The sequence below is a fragment of the Austrofundulus limnaeus genome, unplaced genomic scaffold (genome assembly GCF_001266775.1).
Source record: "Austrofundulus limnaeus strain Quisiro unplaced genomic scaffold, Austrofundulus_limnaeus-1.0 Scaffold1, whole genome shotgun sequence".
NCBI lineage: Eukaryota > Metazoa > Chordata > Actinopteri > Cyprinodontiformes > Rivulidae > Austrofundulus > Austrofundulus limnaeus.
This window is the reverse complement of record NW_013952403.1, coordinates 3,950,094-3,960,531: the sequence shown is the minus strand read 5'-3', so window position 1 is coordinate 3,960,531 and position 10,438 is coordinate 3,950,094. Positions and strand designations below refer to the sequence as shown.

The 10,438-nt window shown below is 42.3% G+C and overlaps 2 protein-coding genes across 6 annotated transcripts in view; both read left to right on the top strand.

The window, feature by feature from the left end:
• LOC106515865 (seipin) overlaps positions 1-3,241 on the top strand; it is a 10,308-nt gene extending 7,067 nt beyond the window's left edge. For all 5 annotated transcript variants that reach the window (XM_014005922.1, XM_014005929.1, XM_014005937.1 and 2 more), the window contains exons 7-11: positions 653-787; positions 899-996; positions 2,114-2,243; positions 2,361-2,430; positions 2,557-3,241. In XM_014005922.1, coding sequence (XP_013861376.1) covers positions 653-787; positions 899-996; positions 2,114-2,243; positions 2,361-2,430; positions 2,557-2,699 — 576 coding nt within the window. In that variant the 3' untranslated portion in view covers positions 2,700-3,241. The remainder of the gene's footprint in view (positions 1-652; positions 788-898; positions 997-2,113; positions 2,244-2,360; positions 2,431-2,556) is intronic.
• Positions 3,242-3,669: 428 nt separating this feature from the next.
• Positions 3,670-9,918, top strand: si:ch73-22a13.3 (inositol-trisphosphate 3-kinase A). Its single transcript, XM_014003121.1, has 7 exons — positions 3,670-4,446; positions 6,303-6,387; positions 6,518-6,731; positions 8,115-8,319; positions 8,389-8,490; positions 9,274-9,345; positions 9,434-9,918. Exons 1-7 carry the CDS (start codon positions 3,670-3,672, stop codon positions 9,689-9,691), a joined length of 1,713 nt encoding a protein of 570 aa, XP_013858575.1. The 3' UTR covers positions 9,692-9,918.
• The last annotated feature ends 520 nt before the right edge of the window (positions 9,919-10,438 follow it).

The window sequence follows — 10,438 nt, the reverse complement described above, 5'->3', positions numbered from 1 at the left end:
CATTTTTCATTAGCAAAAACCTCAAAGTGCTACAAAACAGCAAAACGCGAATAATAAAACTAGCAAAATCAATAACAAAATTAAAATACACTAAAAAATAACAGCCACAGCTGGGAGAAAAAAATAACCCAAATGCTTTCACTTTTTTGTTCCAGATTTTAAAGAAACCACTGGAAAAATTAATGTAATAAAAAAAGTGATAAAAATTTTCACAACCCCCTGCAGTACCTCCACATGCCCACTAGGTGTCGCCACCTCCGCTCTAATGTATTAAGATGCTTGAGGTGTGCACCAATCACTCTCTGCTTCAGGCCAGCGGAGATTATCCTTGTATTTCCTTTAAAACAAAATTTCATCAGACATATTTTTCTTTATTTGCATGGTAGAGTTTTGACATATGAGAAATAAACTGCCTACTTTTCATTTTTTTTAAAAAGTTCCAGCTCTCTGGAGCTGAGCTGGTATTAAACTAAGTTAAAACTGGACTTTAACAGTTTCAGAACTTTTTTTGTTGAATCCAACGAGTCAGCTGAGATCTCCTTTTTTAAACTTTAAATAAAATTGAGCACCTAACCCAATCACTGAGTTATGACGTTGCTCTTTTGTTAAATATGTATCACCTGGAACTAAAATCAGTTTTGCTGTGGTCCAGGGCATGCTGCGGTACCGATCGGACCTGCTGAAGACTTTGGGAACGCTGCTGTTCCTCCCGGTCTTCCTGAGCGGAGCAGCCGAGCAGAAACAGGTTGTGGAGATGGAGCTCTTCTCAGAATACGTAGACGACCCTGTGAGTCCAAGTTATTTCGAAATGCAGTCACGTGGAGTGAAATATGAGGAAGTAAATTCGAGCCACATTTTATTTATTTGTTTGTTTTTTTCCCTTTATGTCTGTGTTCAGTATTCTCCCTCGGTCACAGCTCTCATAGAGATCATGTCCAGCAAGGTCCAGATCTATTCTTCTCATCTCTACGTTCACGCTCATTTTACTGGTATCAGGTGAGGATCACCAAACAAAAATGAAGAAAATCAGACTTATTGCATATAACAGAATATATAGATCTGGATCTGCTGCATCAGAATGAAATTGGGTTTTTCCATCAGGAAGTGTTCAGTCGTGATCCATATCTTGTGATCGTAGGTGAAGGTTAGAACTTGGATGTTAAATCCACCTTCATTCCTACCCTGCTTGATCCTATCATCACTTCAAGATATTTAAACTCCTTCGTCTGAGGCAGAGGCTCCAAACTCAAAAACTAATGAGAACTAGACATGGGTTTTTACGATGTAAAAACAAGTGTGCATTGCCATGTAACATGTCATTGCAGCATGGCTTTGCCTRCAGCAWTGGACTTGCAGAATGAACTTTGACCAAGTTCAAATGTGTTTTCTATACAAGCTTGTGCCTGTCACATCAGCAGGTGTTTGTAATTAAGGTAATTGTGTGACAATATGAAATTTGAAGAGATTTTTTGTTAAAGTTGCTTTAGCTGGGTTTTGAACCCTGATCTCTCACATGAAAGTCCATGACATAGACCATTAGACCAATGGAGCTGTGGCAGAAGATGGTGGCAGGGGTTGGTTTGTATGTGTGCAGAAAGAGGCCACATTGCCAATACAATTATTGACATAAAATGCATAATATTACAACAACAGAGCAGTATTAAGACAATATTATAGTAAAACATCAAAATACAATCATATTAGTTCTGTAAACACTGAACTGCTGAGATGAAATATTAAACTATGGTGCAGTACCAAGTTGAGTACAGCATGGGCAGTATTGGACCAATACAAGGCTCCATTGACTGCCATTATAATTCATTAAACATTAATATTTCATAAACTATAAGTTTTACAGGCACCAAAAGGCATAGCCATCATTCGGCACAGGGTCTTTACAGATATAAATTACAATGGCAGCTCTAGGGCGAAGTATGCAGGAGGAGAAGCGTGGCAAAGTTGAGATGACTTGGATTGGAAACAAATCACAATGCAATGCACACTGACTAGAAATGTCGTCACATTCTCTCTTCTAAAAAAAAACCTCCTCTGTTACAGAATAAAGTGAGAACATCTGTACCAACGTGTTTTCTTTCTCCTTTTCTCTCATCAGATATTTGCTCTTCTACTTCCCCATCCTCTCAGCCTTTGTGGGCGTGTTCACCAACTTCATCTTCCTCAGCTTCCTCTTCATCCTGAGCTACATGCGGCAGCTGTGGAAGGTGGGGCAAAACCCAGAGCAGGTGAGAGGAGAGGCACGTTGTAACCAAATGAATTATTAATAAAAACAACATGTAAGCTGAAGGTTGGTGACTGAGATTAAACGAAGCTGAGATCCTCACGGGCGTCATGATTGACAGGTCACAGCAAACAGGTATCAGCCAGAGATGATGGGAAACACCAACCAGTTACAGGAGGAAGAGGATGCAGGTAGAAGAGAGATGCTTTTTTAACTAAACTTTGCACAAAAAATAAGGAAGTTTTGTGCTTTAATTTGCTTCCATAGGTCACTCTGAACTGATTGTGTGACCTTTTTTTTCCTCTCATGTCCTGCAGAGCTGCTGGGTCCTCTTCAGAACCCGGGTCTGGGGGGAGAAGACCCCCATCTGCCACTTTTCAAATCCTCAGAGCTGCACAACGGAAACATCGCCGAGCAGTCTGAAATAACCGATTCTGAGGTTTCAAATGAGGAAGAATAGAGAACGTGATCGGTCAGGTCCTGAAAGGATGTATAAATGATACAAGTTATTTCACACCATAAAGCGTCATCTGTTTACGACACGTTTGTGAACTTCATCTGTAAATGAGCAGCTTCTGTACGCTACAAAGATTACAAAGAGGCAACTGTAAACACCTCACAACTTAAATACAGATATAAGCTGCTTTGCTTCAATGGTTCATTTCAGATCCCATCAAGAGCTTTAATTCTGGTTTGTCTCATTGTTTTGACAACCTTCTGGATTAATATTCAGTGTTTGTTTTTTCTTCGCAGCCTTGCTTTGACCACTGAAGAACTTGTTCTGACGTTTTATTGTAGAGCTCAGCATTATGTTGCTGTTTGGTATTTTTTATCTATGCAAACAGGCATTCCTGACCCCACAGCAGCAGAAGATCCTCATTTTAGTTTTGTAAATATTTTTGATTGCTTATTCACTTCAGCTACTTATACGTGGTCCAGAAGGTTAATGGTTTTAGGTCAAATTCATGAGTAAATATAATAAAAGCTCCATCAGTCTTCAAAGTGGTTGAGTTATTGAGTCAAGCCTGCAGTTGGAGGGAGGACACAGCGCTCCACGCCGTCTGATGTTGTCATTCCTGGATGTCATCCCGCCCCGCGGCGCTGTTGGCTGACTCCCATCAGCCGGCCCCCGGACCAGACCTGAGCTCTGGAAACTTAATGACATCACCGCATGCAAACTGTTGCCACAGCAGAGAGAGCGACTCGGCGTGAAGCTCGAGGCTTTGTATGACTGCAAATCAAAAAGCAGAGAAGGTAAGCTTTGAGAGAATTATTTGTTTTATTTATTTATTTTTGTGTCAAGAAAGTTTGATTTTTGTTTGTTTTTGGGTTTTTTTTGTTGGTTTTTTTTCAGTTTTTTCAGTCTGATTAATATTCAAAACTGTTTCTTCTGTAAACATTTCCCTGTTGCACAAGCACATGTTGTGCCAATGGAACAGAGTCACCACCTCTGCTCCGGGCGGGACACAGACATGGACTCTGCAGAGGACAACAAGCACCTGGACAGGATGGAGACGGAGGAGACGCAGCAACATGTGGCTGACAGAGAGGGGCTGTTCAGCCGCTGCAGGGGGGGCCAAGGGAGATTCAGGCCCAGGCTCCTGGCGACGAAGAGCTTCCCTCCTTACAGCCAGTGCATCGGTGGGCTGGGAGAGGACGAGGACTGGGACGATGCGTCCAACTCGGAATCAAACGCGAATGAGAGGGAGGACACCCGGGAGGTCCAGGACAGAAAACCCTCGGAGTGTCCACGAGAAGTTCTCAGGGCCAAATGGAGGTCCAGGAGGAGGGAGAAGCTGGGGGGCAGCTTTGAGGTGGGCGAAGAGGGGTGGGAGAGGGGGAGGTGGAGCGGGAGGCGGCGGGGGAAGGAGAGCGGGGAGGGGAAGGCTGGGGGGCCGAACAGCGACAGCAAACACTGGAGGGGCCGGAGCTCTGGTTTCGGGATAGAAAAAGATGACGAGGAGGAGGAGGAGGAAGGAGGTCGGCAAGTCTCGCCCCCCGCAGGAGCACGGGAGGAGGGCGGCATCAGCCCAGAGACCTCCKTGGAGATGACGGAGCCCTCCACTCAGCGGCATCCAATCCTCTCCAAGCTGCTCTCCTCCTCCACCTCCTCCTCCTGCTCCTCCATCAACCTCTCGTCAGGAGAGAGCGATGAGGTCTTCAGCGAGGCGGAGGACGCGGCGGCGAAGAGGAAGACCTTCAGGAAGGTGAGGAGGCCCGACTCAGGACACGTGGTCGCACTAACCTACATGTTTCTGTTTGTTTTTATCACTTGTCACATTAAAGCCTCTGACATCACATCTGAGCATCTGGCTGCTCTGGTTTACTGTGGAAGAGAATAAAAACGTGTTTCTCAACTGTTCTCTGCACCTGTGGTCCTGCTGATTTGCATGAGCTTGAAAGAGGACTTTGACCAGGTCAGATTTGAATGGCGTTTGCATGACTGGCTGCTGCTCCTGCAACAGATATGAATGAAGGGAGGAGCAGATGGTGGGAGGACAACTAGAAAGTAAATGTTCCTTCTGCGGCCTCAGAGCGGACAAACTGTAAATAAAATATAGAAATAAAAAAGGCAGCTATGGGAGCAGAAACGGGGAGTGCTACCTTTTTGTTAGATTTACACCTTTCATAATTTCTGATGCCAACAAGCTTTAAAGCCACAGCTTAGACTTGTGGCATTTGCATTCTTTCAGCTGCGTTCGGCTGTTTTTGCACCGAGCATGCTCAGATCTGCTTGAACCGTTTTGTTTTTCTGCACATCTGAGCATGCTGGCAGCTGTTTTGTCTGCACACAAAACAGGTCTTACGTTTTCAGCTGTGCTCCGTGTAAACTCTTTCAGCTCGTCCAGAATATTTACAGCACATTTTCAGCAGGCATCGAAGCTAAACGAAGTTCTTTATCCTCACGTCAACAGAATTTAGACGATTTATTTCCTTGTTCTCTGCAAACGTTTTGTTTTTCACACATGTCATCAGTCAAACAAGAATCTAAACCAGAATCAGGTTTAACATTTGATGTGATTTGGTTAATTCCTTTTTGCTTTGAAAACACTTTTGTCCTTTCTGTAAATAAAGCCTTCGATGTGTAGTGCTCAGAATATGTCTTGAAGATGACTCTCAGCTAATACCACGCCAAATTTTATCTCAGTATCTGCAAAACTGGCTGAGTTGTAGCCATGTTTGTGTGTTTTTAGGTTGTCCAGCTGTGGCGACAAACTTGAATAGGGTTAACTCCTGAATTTAATCAGTTGTAGACGTGTGTCCAAGGATTACTTTTAGTGAATTTTGTTCAAATCTGTGTGTTGGTTCATGAGATATTTTGCTAACAGACACATTGATTGATTGATGATACTTTATTATCCCAAGGGGAAATTACAGTTCAGAACACCCGTTCACAAGACAGAACATAAACAAACATACCACTTTTATTTATAAAGCACTTTAAACAGCACAAGGCCAACCAAAGTGCTGTACAACAGACAGACACAACAGGACATAGTTAAAATTACAGTCAAAAATACAAATCAAAATATGGAGCATTTATATTATATATAACATAGGAGATCAGGTGCTCCAGGTCTTGCAGCCATAGACCCTGCACAGGACAAGGATAATCATCATGAAAGGACATCATGAGGAGGCAGTACCCTGAAAAAAGAAACGAAATACCACACAAAAATAGATGAGGCGGGAAAAAAACATATTATATTAACGAAATGTAAAACTATGGTGTTTATTGAAAAAAACCTCTGCAGAGCACATTATTGCTTTTTGCCTTGGATGGCAGAAAACTAATAGAGAAAAGGACTCAAATGCTCAATCTGACCACATTTACACTTTGCAGGTTACATCAATTATTAAAAACTTGATTAAACTCCAAATGCATGTCTTCCTTAGATATGACCAAAAAGGTGCAATCTGCCATTTTTTAGCAGAATATGTTCTGCATACTATCCTGAAGTTAACAGCAGCTCACACTTGTATTTTTACTACACAACCTTCTCTGATTTCTGCCCATATAAACTCATAATCTGTTCATTTGTTTATGTTTTGTCTCCCCCAGTCTCGCTCCTGGAAAACCTTTCTGACCATGATGCACTGGTCACTTCGGCGGCAGAGTTCCTGGGTCCAGCTGGCTGGACATCAAGGCACGTGTGTTACAGATTATTCGCATTACAGCCTGTAAATCAAACAACCGCACGGTTTCCATGAGGTTTTCAAAACCCTTGCTTGTAATATTTTCTGCTCTATTTGTCTCCTAATCGCCGACGTCACCAGGTAACTTCCAGGTGAGTAAAGGAGGGGAGGTGCTGAAACTGTACAGCGAACCGGAGGCCAAGTGCCTGGACTGCCTGATGAGTGACCCCCTGAGGCCGTTCGTCCCGCAGTACCACGGTTTGGTCACCAGAGGGGAGCACTGCTACATCCGCCTGGAGGACCTGCTGAACGGGCTGAGGAGGCCTGTGATCATGGACTGCAAGATGGGAGTCAGGTAGCTTTGTCTCTCAGTTAGAGCAGTTTTTTCTCTTTGTTCTGTCCAGCTGTAAAGAGGGCAGGGCCGAGAAAAGAGCATGTAACATTAGACTTTATTTCATAAACATATTTTACCTGTAAAAAGACTGTAAAAATACTGTACGATGTTCAGTTTTTATCATTTGAAAACTAAAAGTTTAAAAATATAGTACACGGACAGGGCCATTTTATTTACACGCAAAGCATTCTGGGTAAATGATGACGTGAATAGGTCCTCGGTGCGAGGCTGCTAGCGAGCTTTAAATCCACCCTGAGTGTTCATATTGGACAATATCTGACGATTGGCTCTTTTAAATGAAACCAGAGAGCGTTGACAGAGAGGAGAAGGTAGAAATGACTCAGCCTGTAACTGAAAATATGGATGGAGGACAACAGAGCTGCTTCATGGAAGAACCTCAGCTTAGCCTGTTAGCTTTAGCCCCAACGCTATCACCATATGTATGTATTAGCTCAGCGCCACACATTCTCCTCTCATCACTGAGGTCCTCCATCCACATGACAGAGAGGGGAACTCTGCCTGCAACTGAAAATATGGATGAAGGACCTCAGTTTAGCTTGTTTGTCGCGCTAGCACCAAGCTAATACATATAATGCAATATAGCGTTGGCACTAGCAAAGGCTAACAGGCTAAACTGAGGTTCTTCTTCCAAGAAGCAGCTCTGTTGTCCTCCATCTATATTTTCAGTTACAGGCTGAGTCATTTCTACCTTCTCCTCTCTGTCAACGCTCTCTGGTTTCATTTAAAAGAGCTGATCGTCAGATATTGTCCAAGATTAACCTTCAGGGTGGATATAGCTCACTCACACCGATGATGACCTATCCACGTCATCATTCACCCAGAATGTTTTGCGTGTAAATAGAATGGCTCTGTCCGTGTTAAAATATATTTTTAAAAATTTACAAAACTAAACAGCCTACAGTATTTTTACAGTCTTTATTTTACAGTTAAAATAAATGTTCATTAAATAAAGTCTAATGTTACAACTAATCAGGGATCCCTTTAAATATGGTGAGGCTAATCCACTAAATGAAAAAATAGTTCCATTATTAGCTGTTAGCTTATTTGTTGGAACCATTATGCCCACCACTGCAAATTTGGTTTAGAATAAAAATAAACCTGGATGACTCGTGTCAAATTTCTGCTTTAAGCACTGTATTCCTCAGCTCTGTGATGAATAAAATACTGTATTTCTTTGGAGGAATGCAAATCTCCAGCAGACAGAAAAGGCATGTTTCTTTTTAAAATCTGGTCATCTTTTTTTTTTTCATTTGATGAAATTCGGTCAAACGTTTTTCATGAAGCTGTAAAGGACAGACTATGAGAGATTTTCTTTCATGTCAGGACATTTCAAGAGGAGGAACTGGTTAAAGCCCGAACCAAACCCACCCCGAGGAGCGACATGTACCAGAAGATGCTGAAAATAGACCCTGCGGCTCCATCAGAGGAGGAACACGAACAGAAAGGGGTGACCAAATGGCGCTACCTTCAGTGGAGAGACACAACCACCTCTACGTCCACGCTGGGCTTCAGGATAGAGGGCATCATGGTAGGAGGAGAGGACGGTTCTGATTATTACCAGAACAATGTTTTTTTTAACACGTTTCTCATCTCACAGATGGAGGATGGCAACGTCCAGCGGGATTTCAGAAAAATCAAGACTTTAGCTCAGGTCACAGAGGCGTTGCTGTACTTCACCAGGAGTCAGCTGGACACTCTGGTCAGTTCACTCACAGAAATACTTGTTACATAAATCTGGATCACCATCTGAACACAGGGGTCAACCTGAACTGTTGTTAGTGGTGCAAATCTTTAGAAACTGACCCATCAGTATACTAGTTTAATACACTTACAAATTAAAATCTGATAAATAAAAGAAATAAGGAAATTAACTGACTGTTGGAGATGATCCTGTAAAACGTACGTAGGCCTAATGAGCTGCCTCACTTTTATTTGGTTTTATATGCCACTATAGATTAAATTAATGTGCGTGTTTAATGGAGTCTTCAGTAAATAATAATTGGATGTATATCAACAACTGATTAAACTTTGGAACCAATCTAATCTAAGATGGCCGCCTCAGCCAACTGACCTCAGAAAACACAAAAATAACTGTAACTCAGTCACTTTCACAGAAGTTGAGATTAAATTTGGTGTGGTAGTAGCTGAAAGTCATTCACAACCCATACTTAAAGGGCTATTCATCGCGCGCAGAAAAAAAAAGAAGAAAAAAAAGAAAGCATTAACTGTTGGAGTCACCCTTGTTTGTCTGTTTAAAATATTAAATGTAACATTCAGTAAATGAAAATATTTATTAAATATACATCTAAAGATTTTAGAATCAACCTGATTGAAGATGGCCACCACAGCCGAGTGTATGTAAAGAACCCGACTGTGACTGTGACTCAGTTTTACAGACTGATCCCAGAGTCTCTCCAGTTTCTTTACTTCTACCTCCTGATCGTTTGGCGCTGCTGAAACCCTACTGTCTGTGTGTTTCCAGAGAGCGTACCGCTCCAGACTCCTGGACCTGAAGGACGCGCTCAGGAACTCCTCGTTCTTCAGAACCCACGAGGTCAGTGGAAAACGAAGGGAGACGTGTGTCGCCTCGTTTAGTTGGATCTTAAATGCCTTACCTGTTAAACCCGTTTGTCTCTGATCAGGTGATCGGCAGCTCGCTTCTCTTCGTCCACGACCACCACAAGGCCAGCGTGTGGATGATCGACTTTGGGAAGACGGCGCCCCTGCCCGACGCCCGGGAGCTCCAGCACGGCATCCCGTGGACCGAGGGCACCAGGGAGGACGGGTACCTCATCGGCCTGACCTCCCTCATCTCCTCACTGGGCGATGCCATTGACGTGGCCTGCGGGCAGCAGGAGGTCGTCTGCGAGGAGGAAAACATGTTGCATGAAGTTCTCTGAGCGTTGTGTCTGTGACACAGAACTAAACTGATTGTCAGGATGAGGCGAGCAAAAGAGACTCTGTTGAGGATTTATTTTTCTGTCTGAGGAAAGAAATTTGATTGAAAGTTGATGCTTGTCTTGTTTTGTACATCTGGAATGTACATATGTCAACACGCAAAATAAGTTTTATGTTTTACCTTTTTTGCATATTTTCTAATAAATGTAATATTCACAAAGGACAAAAATGTTACTAATGTACGCACAAATGTTTTAAAGCCTTTATGTTCTCCCTGGTTTAAAGGAGTCCGAAGTCAAGTTCTGTAGAAATGTTATAAATAGTTACTATCTTACCTGCTGTAGATAGTGTTGTTAGGTTTATTTTTACATCATAATTAAGGATATAGAGGTTTGAACCATAGCACAGCATGGACAGTCCTGTAATCTGGAGTATACTTCCAGATTATTATTAGACTTTGTATAATTATCTCAAATGCGAACGCAAGATTACAGCAAAACACACATGTTTGTTTTCATGATTATTCTGGCTCCAAGCAGTTTTCTCTGGGTCACTGATAACATTTCTGACAATCATGATACCTCAGTTAAATTTGCAGTTTTCAACGTCAACAACAATCCTTTAAAAACGCGTGTGGATATACTGAGTTTAAAACAGGTAAGAGCTTGACTGTTCATAGCTTGTCCACATAAACCCACTTCAGATTATCCTAACTTCTCTTTTAAATCAGGATGTATTGAATATATATA